Source organism: Meriones unguiculatus, chromosome 6 (genome assembly GCF_030254825.1).
Source record: "Meriones unguiculatus strain TT.TT164.6M chromosome 6, Bangor_MerUng_6.1, whole genome shotgun sequence".
NCBI classification, from domain to species: domain Eukaryota; kingdom Metazoa; phylum Chordata; class Mammalia; order Rodentia; family Muridae; genus Meriones; species Meriones unguiculatus.
The window spans coordinates 24,102,133-24,128,456 of NC_083354.1; the positions used below are offsets into that span (position 1 = coordinate 24,102,133).

Genomic DNA, 26,324 nt, shown 5'->3' on the forward strand with positions numbered 1-26,324 from the left:
GTGACAAGGAGAAAGAGAACTGAAACTGTTTCCATCTCTGAGCTTCCTGACCATGGATGTTGTCACCTCAGGCTCCTGCCACCATGTTTTCCTACCATGAAGACATAAGCCTATCCTACTTTAAGTGCTAAGAGGACAGTAACTAATGCAGTTGTATCTATCATACTAGCTATTGGATCAACCATGTTGTACATAAACAACCTTCCATCTAAATTGCCAGGCCTTCTTCACCTGGATGTCTTGCTGGCTGGACCTGGAGCTCTTTGGCTACTAGAAAAAAAATCCACTTAGGGCTTCCTCTCTGCCTGGAAGTTAGGTCTCCTCCCTCCACTTTCTAAAGCCTCCTGGCCTGCTAGGTGGCCCACACCTGCCCTGGAACGCCCAGCGCAGATGCTTATTTGTTCCTTATGACTAGTATCTTTAAGTCTGAGCAGTTTTGTTTTTCGAGACAAGAGTTTCTCCGTGTAGCCCTGGCTGTCCTGGAACTTGCTCTGTAGACCAGGCTGGCCTCTAACTCAGAGATTTGCCTGCCCCTGCCTCCCAAGTGCTGAGATCAAACGCATGGCTCAAGTCTGAGTAGTTTAAAAAGAGGAAGTTTGAATGTGCTATGCATTTTCAGTAATTTATTTATTTTGTTTTATGTGTGTGTTTTGCCTGCATGTACATATGTGTACCATGTGTGTGCCTGGTGCCCTTGGAGGTCAGCAGAGAATGGGGCTGTCCTGGAACTGGAGGGCTGGATACATGTGAACCACCATGCAGGTGCTGGGAGCAAACCTGGGCTCTCAGCAAGAGCAACAAGTCCTCTAACCATTGAGCCATGCCTCTAGCTCCTGAAACTGCGTTTTCTTCCTTAATGTTCCACCTCTTTGTATTTAACCAAAAAGTCTATGCTGAGGCTATGACCATTCTATGCTGCCCAGGCTCATTGTGAAGACATATGAACCACTGAACTATTTGATCAATTCCCATCTTATGCTCCAACAAGTATCATAGAATGATAGGATGAATTAATACTTGTTTATTTTGGTGTTGGCAGCTTAAATGGAAAGTCTGTAGACTAAACTCAGGGTCTTTGGGTGGGGGCCCAGGGTAGACAGAGTCTTATGTGGCTTAGGTTAGGCTTGAACTTGCTGGGTACCTGAGGATAACTTTCTGATCCTCTGGTCTCCATTTGCTGATTGTAGGCCCCACTATATTTATGCAGTGCTGAATTTACTTTTTTAAGATTTACTTTATTTATTATTATAATTATCATAACATCATCATCATTTTGGTATTTCAAGACAGGTTTCTCTGTGTAGCTTTGGCTGTCCTGGAACTTACTTTGTAGATGTGGCTAGCCTCAAACTCAGAGATCTGCCTGTCTCTGCCTCCTGAGTACTTGGGTTAAAGGTGTGTGCCTGATTTTATTTTTAATGATGTTTGTATGTGTGTGGCTAGGTATGTGCACAAAAGTACAAGTACCTCAGAGGCCAAAGACATTGGATTCCCTAGAGCTGGAGCTACAGGTGGTTGTCAATTGCCCAAACATGAATTCAGGGAACCCAACTCAGGTCCTGCAAGAGCAATAAACAGTCTCCACTTCTGCACTCTCTGTCCAGGCTTGAAGGAGAGTTTTTAAGGCTTGGAAAACAAAAAAAGAGGATGTGCGATCGGTTCCATTTAGGTTGGCTGACCCATTAATTAGATTTCAATCTGCTCTCAAAATAGGCTGCACCAATTTACCACCTCATTAGCACGGATGTAGCTGTCTACAGCTATTTTAGCAGAATTAAAATAGAAAAATACATGCCAGTTTGGCGTAAGGAGTCTCTCGACAAGTTTTCTTGTATTTTGACCCAGGGTCTCACAATGCATACCTGACTGGCCTTGGACTTGCTATGTTGACCAAGCTGTCCTCAAACGCAGACATCAGGGTAGACAGAGTCTTATGTGGCTTAGGTTGTTAGAATCTGTTACTCTATTCCACCTGGCCTCAGACACGCAAAGGGGTCCTTTTTTGTTTATTTTGTACTTGTTTCTGGGTCACCATGACCCAGCCCAGGGAAGGAGATAAGGAGGCAGTGCAGCACTAAGCCGAGGCATTAACCTACGCGCAAACATCTCCTTCGGCACCCACCTGGGTACGGCTGGTCAGCAGAGGGCGCCGGAAAGCCTGCCTTTGACCCCGCCCGAGGCCAGCGCGCCGCGCCCCCGTGACGTATTTCCGCGTCATCTGCCGCTGAGGTCAGCTCCCATTGGCTGTCGGGGAAGCGCGGAGGCGGAGTCAAGCAGGCGTGCGGGAAGCGCTGCAGCCCAGCGGAGGCGGGGCTTGTCCGCTTCCCCGCCCCTCCTCCGCCCTCCGGTCTCCACTGGGACGTCTGTGCGCGGCGTCGGGGTGCGCGGTGGCGGCTGAGGCTTGTACTTTCTCCGTGGTCGGGGCTGTAGCTGAGCTGTGGGGAGTGCGCAGCGGGGCCGCCGGAGCCGAGGAACGCGCGCGCGGAGACAGGAGAGTCCCGGGCCGCCGAACGCGCGCAGCGGGTTCTCCGCGTGGGTTGGGCGGAGGGTCCCGGGAGCGCGGCACAGACACAGCCGCCGGGACTAAGGGCAGAGCCGAGGGAGGAAGCGAGAAGCGGCCGCGCGCTCCCTGCTGAGTTGCAGGCTGTTTCCCCGCTGCAAGATGCCCAAGAAGAAGCCGACGCCCATCCAGCTGAACCCGGCCCCCGATGGCTCGGCGGTTAACGGGACCAGCTCGGCCGAGTGAGTACCGGGAGTGGCCGGGAGGCCGCCACTGCCAGGCTCGGCTCCGTCACGTACGGCCCTGCTGGCGGGGGTCGAGGAACTCTGGCTGCCGGGCTATCGGTGACTAAGCACTGATTGCGCGCCTGACTCACACCGGCCGTGCACCCTGCGAGTCCCGATCCCCTCTATCTCCCAACCCGGTGTGTCGCCCCTGGCCACCGATGTCAGTCTTCGCCTAAGAAAACGAAACATAGTCTCCCCTGCTATTGCCTGAAGGGCAGTCTCTTGGATTCTGGCCTGTAATGGGAAGCAGAGCAGATTTAGGTCGCTTCTGCGTCTTTGAGACCTCCTCGGGGTCTGAGTGTGGACTTGGGATGGGTGAGCCCCATTACTTTCGGTGCCTGACACCTGTGGGGCCTTGTGGCCGGTTGATCGCCTGGCCAGCGGGGGCGTGTGTGCAGACTTCCCCATGGCTTTCCTCTGGCTCACTTTGGGGACTCCCTATCCGTGGCCTTTCTGGGGAACTGCCTTGCTCGAGAGAAGAGTCTTTCCTTGTCTGTCCGGTCATGCAACAGTTCGTCCCCTCACCAGGTAGTCTCCTAGCTTTGCCTTTTTGACCGCGAGCCGGAAATTGGCCCCAGACATAAGAACCTTGACCATGGAAATAAAACCAAAGGTGCTCAGTATCTGCAGCAGCCAGAATTGTTTACAGAAGGCAGTTTATTTCATAAGGTGGGTTTCTGAGCCCATCTGTTGGCTTCTTCCTACTAGATGGAGAAATCGCTAGAACAGATTAAATTCTTTATCATTACCTGACAGCAGGAGACTTGAGGTATCTGACAAAATGAAAGTAGCTTCGGACATTCTGCCCTTTGGAGAGTATGGTAACTCCCTTCTTTAGATTGTAACCACTTGGGACCTGTTGTCATTGTATCTATCATTGATAAAGGCTGTAATGGCAGGGCTGGTAGTGGATTTGTGCGAGCTTAGCCAGGTTATTAAGACCTCCTCCAGACATCTCTTCTTTAGTCCATCTCGGACCATGGGAGTTGTCCTTGATGTTGAGTTGGGGCAGTATTACCAGCGCTTGTTCAGTTTGTATGTTTAGCATTTTGCCCCCAGTAAAACAGACAGCAAGCCTCCTCCCCCCCTAGTAAAACAGACAGCAAGCCTCCCTCCCCCAGTAAAACAGACAGCAAGCCTCCTCCCCCCCCCCCCTTCTAGGAAGGTATTCTTCGGTAACTATTTTCAGGACAGACGTTTATGTGAGAGGTTGGAGTGGGATGGGCAGGGTCTGTATATGTAACCCAAGCTGGTGCAGAACTTGAAATTCTGACTTACCTTCCTGAGAGCTGGAGTTATGGGCGGGCAGTTGCTATGATGTTAGATTAGCACAAGCTTTTTATTTTTAATTATTGTACTTTTAATTATGGATGTGTATTGTGTCTGCATGAGGGCCTGTGCACGAGTGCAGTTGCTAAAGGCATCAGATTCCCTGGACTAGTTAGAGGCAGTTGTGAGCCACGGGTGCTGCAAACTGAGCTCAGGTCCCCTGTCCCCTGCAAAAACAGTAATGGCTCTTAACTCCAAACTGCTGAGCCATCTGTCCAGCCCTTGGGATAAGGTTTGTTCACTGTGGAGTCTTGTCAAAGGTTAGGGCCTTATCTTCCTTCAAATCTTTGAGTTTGGAAGTGGAAATACCTGTGGTCGTTCTCTTGTACATTCTGATATTGTAGCTGTACTCTTGTAAAGGGAAGGGAGGCTCATAAAAAGAACTGAGTAGGGTACCACGGGAGGGGCCCTGTGAAAGTGCATGCCCGGCAAACCTGATGACCTGAAATCGTCCCCAGATCCTGCAGTGGATGTAGAGAATCAGCTCCTGAAAGTTATCCCTTGACCTCAACACAAATAACTGTGGAATGTGCATGCTCACACTTACACATAATAATAAAATAATTTCTTAATTAAGTTTTTTGTTTGTTTGAGATAGGGTCTCGCTATGGAGTTTTGACTGTGCTGGAACTCTCTGTATAGACCAGGCTGACCTCTAACTTGAAAAGGTCCGTCTGCCTCTGTATCCCAAGTGCTAGATTACAGGCATATACCACCATTCCCAGCTGTTTTTTTTTTTTTTTTCCCATCCCATCTATGTTTTTGTTTTGTTTTAGAAACAGAATCAGGAATCTAAGAAGAAACTACCTCTGAGTTGATGGCAGAAAAATTTGGATGGAATTGTGAGGTTTTTAACAGTAGTTAGCTTTAGAGGTTGTATGCTGGATCAGGCTGGACTTGAAGCCTGGTTCTGTTACTTGCAGTTTTGTGAGCGTGAGCCTGAAAAAGTCTCTTATAATCTCTGAGCCTAGGCTTCCTTGTTTATTTTTTTTTCATAATAGGTGGTCCGAATAATAGAACCAACTTAGAGTGATTCATTGTGATTGAATGAACCTTCCCAGACTGTCCACCTCTGGTGCCTTGTATTGGTTGTTGAGAAGGCTGCTGGACCTTGACAGGTCATGTCCGTTGGTGGTGGTGGATGGGTGTGTTAAGGTGCCTTTGGACAAACAACCCTTTAGCTTGGTTTTCTGTGCAATCTGTGTCTACCTCCATGACTCATTGCTGGGTGACAATAGGACACATTTCTGTGTAGGCTGCTGCAGACAAACAGGGACTGTTCCCCTTGTTTCCTAGCACTAATGGTGAGGGTGCACAGTGAGCTGTACACAACCTCACATCTCACCCAGGGGTGTGTTCACATTCACCCAGGGCTGTGTTTCTCAAGCAGAGCCTCCTATCTTGAACTGTCAGCAGAAAAAACCCTTGTGCTTCTGATCTTTGTGCTTACACCATGGCCTATTTCAAACATGAGACAATGTGAAGTAAAAAAGAGGAAGAAGAAAATACCCACTGATGGGTGAAGAATTCTTGGTGTCAAACTGTCAAGGTTGCTTTTCCTCAGGTATCCTGAACTTGCTGTTGATATAACACTTACTCATCCTAGGAAGAAGCTAGTAATATGGGCCCTGTAGTAATATGGGTCCCTAGGGAAAAGTGTAGAAATAATCTTTTTTACTTAAAATATGAGAGCATATTGCTAGACTCCTAAGTATTATAATGAAATAAATTAAAAGTAAGATTGCGTCGCTGTGCCCTCCCTGTTCCATTGCAGTTAGAATAAAGTCCCAACTCCTCCTGCTGGGCTGAGGAACTCTGAGTTGCCTGCCTGCGCCCCTATCCCTGCCTGCGCCCCACCACTCCCTTCTCTAACCACATTTCCTGTGGCTTCTTTCTCTTGCCCTCTTTCGCTTCCTCCAGAGATGGGCCGTACTCCCTCCTGGCCTTTGTACATACTGTTTTCTTTGTAGTTAATCCATTTTTTCTTTCTTGCTAGAAAAGAAGCAATTCTCACCTTTGGTTAAAAATCCTGTCCTTATAGACCACCAAAAGTATGTCCCCTCTTCATATCTCTTCATGTTTTAATGAGACTTACCTACCATTGTGATATTGTGATTTTTGGTTTTTTGTTTGCTTTTTTTTTTTTTTTTTTTAGTACTGGGGACTGAACTCAGAGTCCGACACATACATTAAGAGACAGTTCCACCCGTGCACAATGGCACAGACCTGTAATCCCAGCACTCTGGGAGGCAGAGGCAGGCAGATCTCTTGAGTTTGAGGCCAGCTTGGTCTACAAAATGAATCCAGAAAAGCCAAGGCCACACAGAAATCCTGTCTGAAAAAACCAAAAATGACAACAACAAAACAACATAGAGTTCCAACATATATAGATGTGTATTTATATATATATATATATATATATATATATAATTATTATTTTTTTAACACGGGAATTTAAACATCCTTTACACGGAGCTGGAGGGATGGCTCAGTGGTTAAGAGCACTAACTGCTCTTCCAAGTTGGATTGCCAGCACCTACATGGCAGCTTACAACTGTCTGTAGCTTCAGTTTCAGGGGACCCGACATCTACATACAGATATCCATGCTGGCAAAACACCAATGCACCCAAAAATAAAAATAAATAAATTATAAAAGTCCTTTACATCGTAAATGGTAAGCACTGAGTTTCCCTTCTTTTGACTAAACACTCTGTAAACAAAAGCTAGAATTGTACCTGAGACAGCATAGGTACACAATTGTTGAACGAACCAATGGGCCAATAAGATTTCTAATATGAGGCAGAGGCAGGCAGATCTCTTGAGTTTGAGGCTAGCCTGGTCTACAGAGCCAGTCCAGGACAGTCAGGGTGACACAGAGAAACCCTGCCTCATTTTTTTGGAGCCAGTCTCACTGTGCAGTCTTGGCTGTTTTGGAACTCGTGAAATAGACCAGGCTGGCCTGAAACTCACAGAGATTTGCTTGCTTCTCTCTTCCCAGTGTTGGGATTAAAAGTGTGTGCCACCACACCCAGCCTTATTTTCTTTATATAGTTTATTCTACATTTTTATTTATCACTGCTTTTCACGTATAAAATGGGAATTTATTTGAGGAATACTTCATAGGCCACTTTATACAGTAAAACAGACAATTGTATGTTTTTACAATGAGTTCAATGATACAGAAGTTTTGAATAGACAAAACCATATTTGTAAAAACACAGGTCAGAAGGTATGGGGCATATATTCGTGTCACGGTGGGTAGCTACTCCCAGCTTTACAGTTGCAGGCAGCTGAAGTACTGTTACGGGCGGCCCTGGTCTGGGCTGACACATACATTAAGAGACAGTTCCACCCGTGCACAATGGCACAGACCTGTAATCCCAGCACTCTGGGAGGCAGAGGCAGGCAGATTCAAAATGTGCTGGGGTCCCTAATTTCAGGCAGTTACTGAAGAGGCTGAGATTTTAAGAAACCTCTTTCCACAAGGCAGCTGTGGCTGTTGAGTGTGGAGGAGTCAGCTTTGCTAGCATACAGAAAACAAGTGAGAACTATTTCACTGTTTACAAAATGTGGACATGGTTGTAAATAACATAAAGATGTGTATCACAGCAAGTTTTTGAGGAAAATCATTGCTGGTGTTTTAACATAGCAAAAGAAAAATTGAAAACAAAAACAAAACAAGTGTGAAAGAAAATTGCCCTTAAAACTTTATAGCGGATCACAAATAGCTGCACATATGTTGTCTGTGACTTGGCGCTTTCTCCTTCCATAGGTTTAAAGCCCAGTGTAGGGAATGGCTTTCCTTAGAAACGGTCACATTTTTTTTTTCTTTCTTTCTTTCTTTTTTTTTTTTTTTGGTTTTTGGAGACAGGCTTTCTCTGTGTAGCCTTGGCTGTCCTGGACTCACTTTGTAGACCAGGCTGGCCTGGAACTCAGAGATCCATTTGTCTCTGCCTCTCTGAGTGCTGGGATTACAGGCATGCGTCACTGTGCCCGGCTTTTAGACTCACATTTTTTTTCTGCATTTTGAAACTTGTCTGTGATTTTTTTTATACATTTTTTATCTATAACTTTTGTGTGTGCGCGCATGTGTGTGCCACACACACCAGTGAGGGTCAGAGGGCAGCTTCCGGGGTCTATTCTACTCCATGGGTCCCAGGCTTTAAACTTAGGTTGCTGTGTTTGGTGCTAGTGCCCTCACCTGAGGAGCCATCTCTGGCTTTCCTCATTTTCTTCAAAACAGTGCTTTTAATCTTTTGAGAAGCCGTGTGTTCTGAGTAGAAATGGAGGTGCTGAGGTCAGCTATTTCCCAGGACTTAACTTCTGTTTGATGACAGGCAAGTCCCTTGTATTTTCATTGTAAGTTTCCTTATCTGTGAAGTGGGATGTTAATGGTTCACCCTGACCAACCTGTCTTGACCTAGTCAGGTTGTCTGTTTTTTTCCGCTGGGCTTCAGAGTCCTCTGCACTATAGGTTAGGCACATCTCCATCTTAGAGTGACTGATGCTTGAACTTTCCCTTCATTCTCTACCCTTTTATTTTGTCTGTTTTTTGTTGTTTGTTTGTACTGCTGACCATTAATATTGCATAGAACATGTCTAGCTGTCCTCTGCCCCTACTGAAGTGCAGACTTTTTTATGGCTGGGCCTTTGTTTTGTCCTTATGCAGTTTGTAGAACAGCATCTGGCACATAGTAGGTATTCAGTCATCTGCTGATGAAGTGGTTGGACAGGTTCTATCTTAATTATTTAATTTTAATTAATTATTTATTTAGGTTGTTTGAGACAGGGTTTTTCTCTGTGGCACTGGCTGTCCTAGACTCATTTTGTAGACCAGGCTGACCTCAAACTCACAGAGATCCACCTGCCTTTGCCTCCCGAGTGCTGTGATTAAAGGCATGCACCACCACTGCCCGGCTTCTACCTTAAATTTTAAGCTAGGCACGGTGGCACATGGTTTTAATCCCAGTGCTTTGGGCTCAGAGACAGGCAGCTCTCTATGAGTCTGAGGCCAGCTTGGTCTGAATGGTAAGCTGCAGGCCCGTCAGGGAGACATAGTTCCTGCCTCAAAAATAAGGGGTTAGAGGCAGCTCAGTGGTTAAGAGCACATGACTGCTTTTCCAGAAGACTAGTACGATGGCTCACAACTTCTATAACTTGAGTCCCAGCATTTATAACTTGATCCAGCATTTCCTGGCCTCCATGGCACTACTATATGGATGTGATGCACAGATGTACATTCAGGCAAAACATACACATACAATTAATAAATAAAATGTTCAAAAATATCAAAGACAAAAAACCAAACAACAAAAAGAACTGAATTGTTTCATTACTTCTGTATTCTATGGTCTTAGCTGTCCTGGAAGATTTTTTTTTTGGTTTTTCAAAACAGGGTTTCTCTGTGTAGCCCTGACTGTCCTAGAAATCACTCTGTAGACCAGGCTGTCCTCGAACTCAAAGATATATGCCTGCTTCTGCCTCCCAAGTGCTGGGATGAAAGGCATGTGCCACCAAACCCGGCTGACAAAAGTGCTTGCTGTGTAGGCTGGTCTGGAACTCTCCATCTTCCTATCTCTGCCTCCTGAGTCATGTGGTTATAGATAGGTTACTACCATGTCTGCTTTATGTGCTTGTGACATGATTACCTGGAGGTTTTGAATTGGTTTTGCACTGAATTTTGAACTTGGATGCTTCCTTGATTCATTAAAGCAATTCCTAACACTGGTGCTGTCCTTTAGAACAGATCAGGTGAAAAGTAAGGTCTTGTGAGGTGTGTGTCTGAGAAGAATGTCTGCTGTTTTAGCGGGCTTGGTGTGGTGAAGAGACTCAAAAATTACAGCCTGGGACGGGGAATGGCTCACGTGGTAGAGTGTGTCCCTAGCCTTCACGATGCCTTGGGTTTGATCTCCAGCACTGACTAGACTGGGCAGAGTACTTGCAAGTGAAGGCATAAGGGAAATAGGAGCTCCAGGTCATCTGCAGCTATGTAGTTTGAGGCAGCCTGGGCTACCTGATGAGACCCAGTCTCGTGAGTGTGAGATGCAACCTTTTACTCTCATGTATTGATGACCTTTGAAAAAAAGAGAGAGACTAGCCCTTGCTACTATCCATTCAGTTTGGTTTTCCTGTTTCCCAAGCTTATCTAGTCATGCCCTACTCAAGTTGCTACTTTACTGGCCTGACTTTCCCTCAGCACACTGTTCCTTAGCCTGTCTGGTCAGGCTCACTTGAGCCTTTACCATCCTGCTTTACTTTGCTGCATTGTTGATTGCTGCTTCTTTCTTTCTTAGTTTGTGGTGCTGAGGTTCAAACCTAGGGTCTTATTCAACACTCCCCCCGCTATGCTGCATGCCAGAAGAGCGCACCAGATCACTACAGATGGTTATGAGCCACCATGTGGTTGCTGGGAATTGAACTCAGGACCTTTAGGAAGAACAGCCAGTGTTCTTAATCTCTGAGCCATCTCTCCCGCCCCCTCTTTCTGCTCTTTTTTAACGTTTTCATTTTGAGAGAGGGTCTCATTGAGTGTTATATTGCCACACAACAGATCTGGTATGAAGGAGATTTATTGTGGGAAAGGGGTAGGGGAGAGACAGAGACAGACAGAGGGACAGAGGGAGAAACAGCGATGGTGGGCTGGTCCTTTTTATCTGGTGTATATCTGGTGAGCACTCTGCAGTGGCAGATGAAGGCATCAGAGGTTGCTAGGCAACCTAGAAGCAGGCTGTTGGAATAACACTGAGTGACCCAAGCTAGCCTTGAACTCTGTAGGGCTGGCAGGCCTTACACTCATGAGCCTCCTGCCTCAGCCTCCTGGGGATACAGGTCTGTACTACCGCTTTAATTTTAGTGTCATTGTTTTTAATGAATTGTATATATTTACACATATTACATCATCATACAATTTTTAATTTACATATTTTTCTCCTTCACTTGGTAGGGAAACACCCTGTGTGAGCCTCTGGGTTGACAGTACTGATGAGGTACTTAGCAGAGTTAAGAAGACCAAACCTGGCTTGGTGCTGCATACTTGATTTCTAGCTACTCAGGAGTGTGAGAGGTAGGAGAATGGCCTGAGCTCAAGAGTGGAAGACCAGTCTGGGTAATTTAGTGAGGTCCTATCTCAGAGGAAAAAAACAAATAAACACAACAACAACCTAGCCACATTCACAAACTCTGAAAGGACTGGACACACCAACACCGAAATCTCAACACAAAGGAGATTTATTTGCCCCAGAGGGACAAAGGGCAGGGGGTAGGAGACAAAGACAGGAGACAGAGGACTAGGGAGAAGGGGACAGGAACAAGGGATATTTGCCTGGGAGGGACAAAGGACTGCCTCTGGATAGAGTGGAGACAGATGTGGCCCATAGGTAAATGGAAATTTAGGAAGGGAAAAGGGAAACCCTGTGTTATAATGAGGTGTTTAATTTTGATTGGGTGTGTTAATTAGGTGAGTGGAAAGGGGGCTTTTGAGTGCTATCAATACTTTGGTAGCTGGACCTTGGTGGTCAGCCTCAGGAGGAGGAAGTGGCCAATTAAGGAAATAGTCCTTGGTGGCTAGTTTTAGGAATTTAATCTTGTTTAGCAAGGCAGAGGGAGTGGGGGGAGGGCAAGGCTTGCAAGAACCATGTTTGCTCTATTCCAGACTATGAGAGCCCTTCAGATTCCGTGATACCTTTCCTGGTGTGAGTGGTTGATTCCACCAGCATCATGAAGTCTGGGTCAAGCAATGGTGAATCTTGCAGACATTTTGAGAAACTGAATCCAGAAAACTCATGGATGGGAAGCCAATGAAGTAGGCCTGAGAAGAAATTTAAGGATTCCAGTTTTTTAAAACTATCCAGCTTTCTTGTTGCCGCTTACTACGAATATTTTCCCCCAAGTTTGGTTTAAATTTTTTTTTCAATAAATGTAATTACATCATTTCTCTCTCCAGAGCCTTCCATATACCCTTCCTTGCTCTATTTCAAATCCATTGCCTCCGTTTTCATTAATTGTGGTTACATATGTGTATATACATACATATTCATATTCCTAGGCATAACCTGTTCAGTTTGTATAATGTTATTCATATGTACGTTTTCAGGGCTGGCTATTCGGTATTGGATAATCAACGTGCTCTTCCCTGGGGAAAAGGATTCGTCCCGCTCTCAGCATTCTCTAGTTGCCTGTAGGTCTTTGTGTGGGTCGAGGCCTGCTGGGCTTTCCCTGTGCCTGCTTTGGCATGTGCATTGGCATGTGTTTCCACCCCCTCTTCTCCAGTATTCCCTGAGTTTTAGGTGTGAGAGTGCTTTGTAGATGTCGTTGGGACTGGGCTTTGTGACTGCATTTTGATTGGTTGTGGTTTTCTGTAATAGTCTTTGTTGCAAAGAGAAGATCCCTGAGAGTTGAGGACTACACTTTTCTGTGGGTATAAGGACAAATGTTTGGATTGTTGTAGGAATTAATGCTGGTTTAGTAAAGGGAGTGTAAGTCCTTTAAGATCCGTGACTTCAGTAGCCCTGGGAAGTTTGCTAGGTTTCCAGTACCAGGCAGTACTTTTGTTGAGCTGTGTCCATTTATTTGTTTGTTTTTGACCTCATGCTCTGTGCCCTGGTTCTGTTGTCCTAGATGCTAGGAAAGCTGTTGGGAGGCTGATTTTACCTCTTTGCTGAGTTAACTTTGTCTGAATGAATGGAGTTCTGTTTTAAAAGCACAGGTGTTCTGAGTCCTGGTAAAGGGCCAGACTTGAAATGCTGATCCTGCCTCAGATTTCTCCCTATCTTTGTCAGGGGCATCCTGCTTTGATGTCAGAGAGGAGTCAGATTAAGTAGGGGCTTGGGAGCTAAACAAAGAGCTGTGACCTTTTCTCTTTGAATAGTTGACCTTCCAGGCCAACTCTAGAAATCTTGATATATAAACAGTCTTTTAAGAACCTGCACCCACCAAATTCTCCACCTTTGCTTATTCTGTTATGTACTTTCATTTTTAACTATTTATTTATTTAGCGAGAACACAACTTGCCAGAGCGGGTTCTCTCCTACCAGGTAATTCCCAGGGGTTGAACAGGCTTGGCCTCAAGTGCCTTTACCTGCTGAGCCAAAACTTACTGGCCCAAACCAGCATCTTTCAGATCTTTTGCTTTAGACAGGGTTGAAAGGCTGACCTCAACTTTGAGATCTTTTGCCTCCGATTCCCAAGAGCTGGGATTATAAGTGTGTGCCCTCATGTATGGTTTAGCTAGCCCCATGTCTGGTTTAGCCAGCTGAGATCAGCTGATGATTGTTGCCCCTTTTACACGTAGACACACTCATTACACTTGCCACTTTTAGTGAAGAGTAGATGTGATCAAGTTTGGCTTTCTATGCATGTGACTTCCTTGGTCATTTAGGTAATTTCCATGTTGGATTTTTTTTTTTTTTGTGTGTGTGTGTGTGTGTGGTTTTTTTTTTCTTTCTTTCTTTCTTTTTTTAAGAAAGGGTCTCAATATGTAGCCCTGAGTGTCCTGGAACTCACTCTGTAGACCAGGCTGGCCTCAAAAATCGGAGAGATCTGCCTGCCTCTGCCTCCTTCGTGCTGTGATTAAAGACGTGTGCCATTGCCTTAGTTAGGGTGACTATTACTGTGATGAAACACCATTACCAAAAGCAACTTGTGGAGGAAAGGGTTTATTTAGCTTCCACTTCCTTAGTCTAATCACTAAAGGAAGTCAGGACAAGAACTCAAGCAGGGCAGGAACCTGGAGGCAGGAGCTGATGCAGAGGCCACTGAGGGGTTCTGCTTACTGGTTGCTCTCTGTGGCTTGCTCAGCCTACCTTCTTACAGAACTGAGGACCACCAATCCAGGATGGCAACCACAGCGGGCTGGGTCCTCCCACATCACTAATTAAGAACATGCCACCTGCCAGGTGCAGGGCTTTAATCCCAGCACTCTGGAGGCAGAGGCAGGTGGATCTCTGAATTCTTGGATCTCTGATTTCTCGGCCAGCCTTGTCTACAAAGTGAGTTTCAGCAGAGCTGGGGCTAAACAGAGAAACCCTGTCTCAAAAAACAAACAAGAACAAAAAGATAAAAAAGGTAAGAAAAACACACACGCAAGGAATTGCTCCACGACTTGCCTACACCCAATGTTATGGTCGAGTCCTCTTAATTAAGCCTTCTGTCTCTCAAGTGACAATAGTTTGTATCAAGTTGACATAAAACTATGTAGCACAGCCATGATTTCCAGAGTTTTATTACTTAATGATACTCTGGTAAATGTTTTCAAACTAGTATATTTTATTTGCCAAATCATAGGTAATAAACCCTGCTACTTCTGTTATTACAGAAATAGGTTAGACTGAGGCTTAGGACATTTTTTTTTAGGTATTTTTTTAATAGTTTCTTGATAGTTCAGAGGCAGTATGAGGGCTCCTTTAAATAGCCAAGTTCATTCCTTTAGTTAGTCACTTATTTATTTGTTTGTTTGTCTGTTTTGAGGTAGGGTCTTTCTGTGTAGCCTTGGTGATCCTGAACTCCGTCTGTAGACCAGGCTGGCCTCGAACTCACAGAGTTCCAATTGCTTCTGCCTCCGAGTCCTGGGATTAGAGTGGAAAGCCACCACTGTCCCGTTTATTCACCATATTTTTGAGATGGAATTATTTTCTGCTTTTCATATTAGTTTAGTACTTACTGGGTTCTTACTGGATCTTCTGTGCTGGGAGCTGCCTGTAGGTAACTCAGACGGGTAAGAGACTCTGCCTCTAAGGTCTTCAGGTGCAATATGGAAAGGAAAGGAGGTGACTGCAGGGGGGAAAATGGCTGCAGAGTAAGAAAAGTACCCCCAAAGAGTACAAAGACAGCCGTGTAGCAGTCCTCCCTGCGAGGAGGACCAACCCGCCATCCGGGAGATGAGGAGCTGCTGTCCCTGAGGTGATGACATTTGAACTGGGTCTTGAAGGATAGCTAGTATTTCCATGGGAATGGGGGAGGGGCGTGGCAGGAAGAGCTAGAAGAGCAGTTCACAGCAGAGGGAAGCTGGAGAAGTGTCTGGAGGGACAAGGCGGCCAGCTCTTCAACAGTCACCCCAGCAGGTCACGGGAGATGAAGCTGGAGAGGTAGGTTGGGGTTGTGCTGTTTTACCAGCTGAACATTTGGACAAGTCACATTCAGCCCCCAACCTTTTCTGATTTTATTTTATATATTTTTTTGAGATAGGATCTTGCAGCCCAGATTGGCCACCAAGGGTAGATCACCTTACCTAGGCTGCCAAAGGCTGGGATATCAGGCATGTGCCACACAGTGCCTGGCTTGTGCTTTGATTGTCAAGTTTTCTAAATTTTTTTAACCTTCACAAGTATGCCATGTGTACAGGATAGCCTACTTTTCATCAGCATTAGAAATTTGCTGCTTCTCCAAATCGGCTGGAGTATGTGGCTTCCTTTTTGCTCTCCATCTGTCCCATGTGGGATTAGTGTATTGGAGAGAGGTATCAGCTGAAGTTAATTTTTTTCCACCGTGTGTTCTAGTGTTTTACTGGACTTTATTAAATGTTATTTACTCCTTTGCTTACATTTACTTGTTTTTTGTGGTATTTTGACTTACTTTATTTTATTTTTTAAATAGTTTGGATAGTCCTTTTTTTTTTTTCTTCTTAAGTTGATGGGGTTAAAGAAAACAGTATTTTCACAGGGTATCTTACCAGGTGTTCTTGTGTTTTGGCTTTCTCGTTCTGATCTGATTTTCTTTTGAGTAATGTTCTCATGTCCTTAGTTAATATTTGATGCTATTATAATTGAGCATTTTAATTTGTTTTTAAAAAATCAGTTGTAGTTAAAGTTGGATGAAGTGTTCATGTGTATGCTTTGTTAAGTGTATTACCTTTGATTGACTGTATATACAGTTTTGGATTGATTGGTGTTGTCTGCAAGACTCAGCTTTCCCATCCACAGTCGTGGTTGCTCTCAGGGCCAGCTCTTGTGTCTCAGGAGTATCATGGATGAGGCTTCCAGAGGATGTCCTGCAGGGACGCATCTGTTCTTTTAGCTAACAAGCTCTATAGGAGAGATTGCTGGAACAGATGAGCCCGCGACTCCTCATGCTGGAGCCTGGTACTTTAACCAAGGAGGGGAGGGGCTGCTACACCCCCAGGGCTGAGGTGGGAGATAGTGGACTTTTAACTGTCTTGTGGATATAGTGCATGATTTCAGACACTCAATGGCTTGGAAAGTTGCCAAGTTTCCCCAGTGCTGATATTTGGTAACTTTATCCAAAAGTGTTTTCAAGCAATAATGTCAGTCTTTCAGAAAGTGTAAATGTAACAATAAGAAAATTTGAGAGCCAGTCATGGTATTCCATGTCTTTAATCTCAGCAGTCTGTTCTGTGTGAGTTCAAAGCCAGCCTACTCTACCTAACAAGTTCCAGGCCAGCCAAAGCCTGGGACTTTAAATAAAATAAAATAAAATAAAATAAAATAAAATAAAATAAAAAAAAAAAGAGAAGAAAATGGTACAGGGGACAAGCCTGTTGGAAGGTTAGTTGTAGAAGTAGAGGCAGTGGTCCCCTTGAGATGGACGCCATTCTGAAACTGACTTACTGACTCTAACTATTCACAAGAAAATTTCAGTACCTCAGATACACTTAGGTGCATTCCCCTTTCAGAAAGAAGCTAGCAGAGTGACTAATCTGCCCGGGCTCCAGACCCAGGGAGTTTAAGGGACAAGCCTGGCCAACTAGACTATCTTTGTTGTCCTTAGAGTTTTGTGTGGATCCAGGGTGATTCCATTTCCTTTTTTACTGAGTTACGGTAGATCATATGAGATACTAGGTTTGATACCAGGACTACAAAATAAAACAAAATAAAATGAAAGAGCTTCACCACAGTGAGTCCGGAGTTGAAGTTCTTTGTCCTCTTTGCCTTTGTACTTCCCTCTGGTAAACAGCCCCTCAGAGAGTCTCCTTGTCCGATGAGACTTCAGAATCTTAACAGAAATTCCAGCTGAATGTTTGTATAATGGCTTATTCAGATTCACACACAAGTCCTGCCTTTTTGAGCTTTATGGCTTTAGGGAGACAGGAAGGGAAGAGCCTCTTAATATCCCAATAATTACTACTGTTGGAGAAAATTTCTGTGTTTCTCTGACTCATTTGTGTCTACTAATAAACCTTTGTCATTGAGGGCTGGCAAGATGTTTTAGCGGTTTCCGGGCACCTGCCTTGCTTGATGACCCTGGGATCCGTATGGTGGAAGGTGAGAACCAGCCTCTGTCTACACCTTGTCCAGTGGCACATGTCTACACACAGACACATGCATCAGTGTAATAACTGTAACAGCTTAGTCCTTGAAGCCACAGGCTGGCTGGTGCCTCCGTTTCAGGAAGGACCAATGGGCTGCCTGGGCTAGGCTTCTTACCACATCACATTAATGTAGAGACTTTAGCACTTTTATTATTCTTTTTGTTGTTGTTTGTTTTGATTTTTGAGACAGGGTTTCTCAGTGTAGCTCTGGCTGTCCTGGACTCACTTTGTAGACCAGGCTGGACTTAAACTCAGAGATCTACCTGCCTCTGCCTCCTGAGTGCTGGGAGCAAATGTGTGCGCTCCCACCACTGCTGAGCTACTTTTATTATTCTTATACTGGAGCATTTCTTTTACAACAGTCTCTTGTCTTATTTAGTTTTGGTAACTAAGTTACTCCTAGGTTAACCATAAATGGAATTTGTCGCATTCCCGTTTCAGAGTGTGGTAATTAGAAAACAGTCCTAAGGAATTTTCATATAAAAAAACAGTATGTCATCCTAGGCAGGGGAAGAGAAGGGGAGAGAGTTAGGAAAGTACCAGAACAAGCAACAGGTGTTCCAGTTGCATTGAGTCATGTTTCAGCTTGGTTACAGTCACAGGAGGAGTGTAAATCGCCTGACCATGTGAGCAGAGGTGACAGAGGGTGAGCGGAAGTCAGTGGTTCCGGAGGCACTGAGCTTTTGCATTACCAGAGGCTTGCCCACCACTGGGGGGGAACAGCTGGGGTCCTGGAACAGCTCCTGCTTTCCTAATGGACAAGGCTATGTGTGAGACCAAAGCTTTCAGTCTACAAGGTAATAAAAGTGATGCATGCAGGAAGGAGGGTAGATGGAGTCAAGACTAAAGGGGAACTGGAGGGACAGCTGGCACACGGGGGGGCCTTTTGGTCTCTGTAGTCACTGACAGTCTACAGGAACGGTCATAGGAGTCCATTATACCAATATCGGATGTGAAGCTCAGGGAAGCTGAGTGATTTCATAAGCTTGTGTAACTGGTAAGTTGTGGATCTGGGTTTAGAGCCTAGGTGGGCCTAGACCAGCATCATTTCCCACTCTACTGTGTAAAGCACAGGAGGATTTTGTACTTTTCAAAGCGAGACATTACCCATATAGAGCTACTTATATCTAAGTTAACTGAAATCCATTACAGTTTAAATACCAGTTTTTCTCAGCTGCACTAGTCACCTTTAAAAGCCTTTAAATTTAAATGGCCACTGTGGCAACTGTATTGGGTAGCATACATATGGATCATTTCTATCATTGCATAATGTTTGTGGGTGCTGGTCTAAAAGTCAGTCTTATCCCTTAGTTAATTCATGCCCCTCCGCTTAAAGGATAAAATGAGGGATGAAAAAGGAGGCAACACTTAATCCATGCCATCAGCCTGGCTGCACAGTGGAGTCTCTTATGCCCTCCATTACCCCTTAAAACACGTCATAGAATAGAGAGATAAAAAAGGAGTGACTTTTCTATGCCTCCAGCTTCACTCAGGCTGTAGCTACATTCTTTCTTCTGAAGCTTTTCTCTCAAGTTCAAAGGCCATATCCCGTTGGCTTCCCCCAAGGAAATGAAAGATGTTGGTTGGAAAGGAATTCCACGCTTAATGTATGAAGTGGCACTTGGATCCCTCTGCTTCCTTCTCTGCCTTCCTTCCAGGCACTTTGTAATTGAACTTGCAGCTGCTAACCATGTGTCTTCCAAACGTTCGAATGACAGAGGTTTGTCTGCCTCAGATGCTAGCAGCTGCCTGCTCTTTGCTGTCAACGTACATGTGGGTCAGATAGATTTAGATTCTCACCAGAAAGACAATGGATATTTTTTTCTTTTAATTCTCCTGCCTCTGTCTACCTGGTACTGGGATTGTAGGCATGTACCACCACACCTAGCTCCAAAATTACAGTGGGCTTCTAATTTAGTTAAGGATAAAGATACTTAATGTTCCCCTTTTTTTTTTTTAAAGTTTTATTTATTTATTATGTATACAATGTTCTGTCTGCATGTAGACCCTCACAGAAAGGGCACCAGATCTCATTATAGATGGTTATGAGGCACCATGTGCTTCCTGGGAATTGAACTCAGGACGTTTGGAAGAGCAGCCAGTGCTCTTAATCTCTGAGCCATCTCTCCAGCCCCATTAATGTTCTTTTAACTGATACTGGGTGCATATCTGATATTCTAGGAACTGGCTTGTAAGATAGACTAAAAAGACTTCCTCCCTCTCTCCTTCCCTCCTTCCTTTTTTCTTTTGACAGGGACTCACTATGAAGCTCTGATTAACCTGCCTCTTCCTAAGTGCTGGGACTAAAGGTGTGTGTCACCATGCCTGACCCTAAAAGGACTTCAGATGAAAACTGAAAAATGGGGCTGGGTGTGGTGGTGCATGCTTTTAATCTCAGCACTTGGGAGGCAGAGGCAGGTGGATCTTCTGTTATTTTATGGCCAGCCTGGTCTAAGTATCATGATAGCCAGCCAAGGCTACATAGTGAGAACATGTCTCACCAAAAAAATTTTTTTTTTGAAAAATGCATTGAATTCTTATCTGAATTATGTGTCAATATTTGCCATCTATGCATCTGCCTATTTAGTCTCTGAGTTGAGTAGAGGCTTCTTTTAGTTCATAGCTCTAAAGTAAACTGAAGAATCATGTATAAATATCCTCGGAGTCAAGCTATTAAAGACATTTAAATTATACTCTCCAGTGTCTAAATGGCAATCTGAAGAGCATGTGCTTGCATTTGGGGGATGGGCATGTGGGAGTGAAAAAGGAGGCATTGTATGGAGATAATATTTTTAAGACATCAGTGTGATTAACAGACTCAGGGTTTAGAAAATTACCCTTTAGAAACTGAGAAATTAAAGTTTATGTTTCTTCTTAAATGTTAAAGCCCAATGTAGGAATCTGTTCAGAGTGATTAGAGTGCAGACATTGGAATAATAGAAAGTATCTGGAAAAGTGTCTTCTTGGAGTGCAAGGACAGGAAGAGACAGGACATTAATGATGGTGGAAACAGCTGGAAAGGGTCTCCAGGAGCTCTGACATCTGGCCAGATGATGCGGGGAGGAAGCAGAGTATCTAGAGGACCATTGTTTTGGGAAGTTTGGTTTGTCTAATTTCTAGACACTTAAGATGGGCTGAGAATTTTGGTGTGAGGAGGATTCCATACTTAACTCTGTGGTGCTCATGTGGTGCAGACTGTTCAGCGCAAAGTCCAGCATCCTAAAAGGATTAGGGATGGGCCATCACTTCTCTGGTTCATCTGAATTCAGAGACTAACCATTTTTCAAGGGATCTAAAAGTCTTCAGCCTTCAATCTTCACCTTAGGGCTTTGGAATGGAGGTACTGTATATGTAAAGTGTGTGCTTTGAGCTTCTTCCCTGGTATAGCTGTTAGCCTGACACTTGACCATTCTGTGCCCAGGCTGCTTCTCTAGAGTGGTGGTGACAGTAATGGCTTTGTGTCTTAGGGTGTAGACCAGATGGGCCACCATGCAGCATATTTTTAGGTTTCAAGTAGGTAGATTAAATTTTATTCATGGAAGGAACCTTAGAGATGTCCTTTTGTGGTCCTGTTGTTTGGCAGAAAAAGAATCTGGGTCTAGAAAGAAGGGTTAGGAGAAGTTGGCGTGCACATAGCAATTCTATTTTGAATCTTCGTTCTGAGCGGCACAGCCTCTGCTAGTGCTGTACAGCAGAAAGGGTTGGCATCAGCCAACTTAAGTCTGAATTGTGATTCTGCTTTTTACTCTCTTTGTGCTCTTATGCATGTGCCTTCACCTCCCTGAGTCTGTTTCCGCATCTGTAAAATGAGGTAAAACATGTCCCAACAGAAAGGATTCCTATACTCTTGTGGAGTAGACAGTGTTGTGTGATTAACAGGAATGATGGTAATGGGCAGGACTAGACCCCAGCCTAGGGCCTTTACTCTCTTTGAGGTGAGCCGAGAGAAAATTCTCACCTTTCAGAGAGCCTCTAATGCTAGAACTCTTCAGCTGTTCTTTATCCACACAGATTCGGAATAGAGACAACACCGGACATTCTTGCAATTTTTTGTGATGTGCAGGAAGCAGACGAATTATTTTCAGTGAAACAGGAGTCTGCAAAAGGTGCCTAGGAAACAACTGCCTAGTGCGTCCTAATATAGACTCCTCCCGGCCCTGCTGGCTGGCCATCTGCCTGTCCGACACCACCAGGAAGCTTAGCTTTTTTCTTCAGTTTAAGGAGGATTTCCTGGGCTTTGCGTGGATGTGTGACCCGGTTGGGGAGGTGTAGTAAGGAGGGGCAGTCACTGGCCCTTGTGAACTGGGAGATGATATCCCAGTGACTGAAGCCAGCTGGTGGAGATCAGCAGAAGGTTCATCTAAACATGTTTCTCTGACCCCTGCCCATACTGTCTTCACTGGGGAGTCCCTTTGAGTCCTCAGTGAGTGTTGAAACCCAAATCTATGTCAGAGTAAAGTGTAGGTCACCTCTTCAGTAGGTCCATTGAAGACCTTTCTTTCACCCCTCCTACCCTTCACACCTCAGTCCGTCCAGTCCACTCTGACTTGGGGAAGTCTGGGCTAATGATTCTCTGTGTGTGTGATGTGTGTCAGTGTAGGCTTGCATGTCACAATCTACATTAGAGGTCGGGAGCAGCTTTTAGGAGTCTGTTCTGTATACTCCAGGCTAGCTGGCCCATGGACTTCTGGGAGATTTTCTTGTCTCTTGTTTCTTGTTTTCTACCTCACAGTAGGAGTGCTGGCTGAGATTACAGATACGATGAGCTACTGAATCCGACTTTCAGGGGGTTCTGAGGATTTAACTCAGGTTATTATGCTTGCGTGACAAATGCTTTTACTCATTGAGCCATCTCATTGCCTCTGGATCATCATGTTGAAACAAAAACAAACTGCGTTTATTTATGTGGTGTGTGTGTGTATGTGTATGCGTGCGTGTGCGTGTACATATGTACAGGTGTATGTGACCTACAGTGTGTGTATAGGTCAGAGGACTGTTTGCTCTTTCCCTCTCCCATATGTACCCGGGGTGGAAATCCGACGGTCAGGCTTGCAGCAAGCACCTTTACTTGTTGAGCTAGGGCAGGCTTGTCTTCTTTGCCCTCATTGTATAACACATCCCCTATTGTCTGTGTCAACTTCCTTCCCCATAACAAAATTCCGAGAAAATCAGATCATTAAAAAAAAAAAAAAAAAAGAGACTGGGACTGGGTATTCAGAAGGTGGAGTCAGAAAAATTGAGAGATTGAGGTCAGCCTGGCCTATAGAGCAAGACCTGGTCCCCTCATCCCACAAGAGAAAGGGAAAAGAGGGAGCAGGAAGGGGAGATAGAGGAGGGAGGCGAGAAGGAGGTTTGTGGTATTGAGGTTCCCATCCATTGATTGCTGCCATTGATTTGGGCCTTGATTAGGCACTACATCATGATGGCAGCGCATATTAGAGTAAAACTGCTCCCTTCGTTATAAGAAAAAATAAAAGAGAAAAGGAAGAGAATGGGGCCTGACAGGTCCCCTTGTGGGCACCTTCCATGATGTGGGTTAGTACCTAGCTCCATGCCCCCATCACCTTCCAATACAACTCAGGGTGAAGGCTATACCTCTTACACTTGGGCCTTTGGGGACTTTTCAGAGCCAACGGAAGCTCTTGGGATCTGATTTGGAAGTCGTGCTGATGACTAAACAAGAGCTGACATGGAATCAAGACAGGGTAGAGACTATGGTGGTAAAGGGCACATCTGATAGTCTCTGAGGTCCAACTTTAGCTTTATTAGTGGTTGCTGGTTTTGTCTTATATAGCATTTGTGCTGTTAGATTCAGTGTGCTCGCTCTTGTTTTCATGTCTGTTTGTTCCCTTATGAAATCCTATGGCATGGGATGTGCCCTCTCTACTTGATGGGCAGGGAAGCAGTTTCCTGTTGCAGGACTTGTGCATGTCACACAGGCCATTGAGTTCTGTTTCCTGCTCTTCAGCAGACAGCCCCTTCCCAGCCCAGACTAGGAAACATTTAGCAAGCATATACTGGCGGTGACATTATATTGTTTTATGTTGTGCTCTCAGCCCTGTGCCTGTCATGGAGGGAGGTTCAATGAAGGCTTGAGAGGCTGAATGGATTGGCAAGCCTTTTTAGAATGCCATGCTTTCAGCTCTCCCTAGCAACCTGTAAATGCTGTGCTCATGATGGATATGTGACATGGTGGCTGAATTTACAAGGCACCTGGTGGCTTTTCACACTCCCCCTCATGCCTCTCTGGGGACTAGGATAGGACAGATGGCCACAGACACAGTATTCTCAGCTTTGCACCCTCTCTGCAAATCACAGTTGAGGGAAAGTTAAGTTTTTGCAGCAACACAGTTTTGGTGGTGTGATTTCATGCTGCCGGTAAGTTGCTTTAACACCAGCTAGAGCACACCTCAGCAGCACTCATTTAGGAACAGCTTAAGCTCATGGGGTGGCTGTGGTTCCCACCAAACCTCCTACCCCCTTAATAAATTGAGACTGGTCAGGTTAACTTTCTGAGCCAGGCCGTTTCTGGGTCCAAAATTAAATTAATCATCTTTTTCTCATTAACACCTTTAATTCCTTCTCCCCTAGTATTGACATCTGCCTTTAAAATGTTAGAGGTGAAAACACTTATAATGGTTCAGCTTCCTTCTCATGTGTGGGCTCAAAGAGACCAATGCCAGAGAGACTGAGCAGCTTACTTGGGATGGGAATTGGTGAAGACCTGAACCCGGGGCTCCTGCCTTCTCTGAGAGCAGGGCTCTTGCTTTCTGTTCTGGCCTACTGCCTGCCCTTCACTGCTGTCTTAAGAACGGGAAAGCTCTATGATAAAGAATGGAATAAAGGTAGATCTTTGTTCATGCTAAAGGCCCCAGTATTAGGATATATTTAAAAATGCCATGCACTCAACAGATCCAGAAATGAATAGATTTATTTGGGGGAGGGAAAGGGAAGAGGAGTTAGAGGAGAAAGAGCTCCGCCCCCCCCCCCCCCAAAAAAAAAGTCAGAGAGGAGGGAAGGGGAAAGAAACCAAAGCAGAGAGAGAGTAGGTGGGAGTGGCAGATGGGTTCTATCTGGAGCACCTGGGCCAGGTGATGACATAGAAGGCAGGTGGTGACTTTGTCAGGACCCTAAAGGTCCCTGAGGGCAGGCCAGTTGAATTGCCTGAACAACAACGTAACACCCAGCCCAGAGTGAATTAACTTCCTTGTATTGGTTTTTTGTTTTTTTTGGGTTTTTTTCCTTTGTTTTTTTTTTTTTTTTTTCTAAGATAGGATTTTTCTGTGTAGCCCTGGCTATGCTGGAACTCACTCTGTAGACCAGGCTGGCTTTGGATTCAGAGATTTACCTGCCTCTGCCTCCTGAGTGCTAGGATTGAAGTTTTATGCCACCATTGCCCAGCTTTTGTTTAAATTTTTTTGAAAGCTCTGTCTGTCTATCTATCTATCCATCCATCCATCCATCCATCCATCCATCCGGTATTCTGCCATACACACCAGAAGAGGGCATCAGATCTCACTATAGATGGTTGTAAGCCACCATGTGGTTGCTGGGAATTGAATTCAGGACCTCTGGAAGAACAGCCAGTGTTCTTAATCTTTTAGCCATCTCTCCAGCTCCTGTTTTTTAAATTTTTAATTATTGTTGGTATTATTATTATTGACAGGGTCTTGCTGTATTCCTGGCTGGTCTGAAATTCAGCTTTATAGCCCAGGCTGGTCTTAAGCTTATGCCAGTTTTCCTGCCTCAGCTCCTTGACTGGTTGAGCTACCATGAATGATGAGCTGCCATGCCCAGATCTAGATTTCTTGATTAAAAACAAAACAAAAAACTTCCTCTTAGCTGGGCTTGGTGGGGCGGAGGCAGGCAGATCTCTGTGAGTTTGAGGCCAGCCTGGTCTACAAAGTGAGTCCAGGATAGCCAAGGCTACACAGAGAAACCCTGTCTCAAAAACAAAAAACCCACAAAACAACAAAACCCAAAACAAACAAACAAACCCTTCTTCCTAAACCAGGCAGTGTTGACAAAACCCTTTAATACCAACACTTGAGAGGCAGAGGCAGGTGGATCTCTGTGAGTTTGAGGCCAGCCAGGTTTACAGAGTTCCAGGACAGCCAAGTCTACACAGAGAAACCATGTCTCAAAAACCCAAACCAAACCAACCAAACAAAGAAAAAATGCTCCTTCAAAAAAAGAAAAAAGAAAAGAAAAGAAAAAACAAAACAACCAAAAACCCAACAACACCTCCTTACCCCTTATTCCCCCCCCCTTCAGCCAATCTTCCTCTAACCAGATTTGGTAGGACAGTCTTGTAATCCCAGCATTCAGGAAGCTGAGGCAGGTGGGTTGGCAGTTTCAGGCCAGTCTGGGCTACATTGCAAGCCCTATCTCAAAAATAAAACAATACTGCCCTCAGTAATTGTGCTGCTTGGACTAGTTTCTTACCACTCTTACTCATCATTTTCTCATGTGGCAGTTAGCCATTTCTAAGTCCTGAAAGAGTTAATGCTCCTCTCAGAATAGCCAGGTGCCACCCAGGAAGCCGTGGAGAGGCAGGATGTGGCAAACCCGTGGGTAAATTGGACCCTTCTCTTTTGGAAGAAAAGAAAGTGAAGTGTAGAGAACAGGCAGGTCTCTGCTCTGAGAATGTGGTTCTTCTCTAACCTGGGCAGACCCAGAGTGACCCAGGTCCTGAGAGTGCAAGGTGTGCTGACTTTGGAGTGACCAGCTTGTCCCACAGCTAATGCTATGCAGTGGACTGTTGTCTTTTGCTTTGTAATCTCAATCACTGCTGCGTTCTCACCTCCCTAGTGGTCTTTCTTCTGTCTTGTTTTGTTTTTTTGAGAGAGGGTTTCTCTTGTGTAGCCCTGGCTGTCCTGGAACTCACTCTGTAGACCAGTAGATCCATCTCCCAAGTGCTAGGATTACAGGTGTGTACCACCATGC

At 45.0% G+C, this 26,324-nt stretch overlaps 1 protein-coding gene and 1 long non-coding RNA gene across 2 annotated transcripts in view; both read left to right on the top strand.

Moving 5' to 3' along the window:
* The first annotated feature begins 2,317 nt into the window (after positions 1-2,317).
* Positions 2,318-26,324, top strand: part of Map2k1 (mitogen-activated protein kinase kinase 1) — a 71,875-nt gene continuing 47,868 nt past the window's right edge. Inside the window, exon 1 of the mRNA XM_021654213.2 lies at positions 2,318-2,742. Coding sequence (XP_021509888.1) covers positions 2,663-2,742 — 80 coding nt within the window. The 5' untranslated portion in view covers positions 2,318-2,662. The remainder of the gene's footprint in view (positions 2,743-26,324) is intronic.
* Positions 10,766-12,046, top strand: LOC132654900 (uncharacterized). Its single transcript, XR_009592507.1, has 2 exons — positions 10,766-11,180; positions 11,769-12,046. It is a non-coding gene; the product is annotated as an uncharacterized LOC132654900 (long non-coding RNA).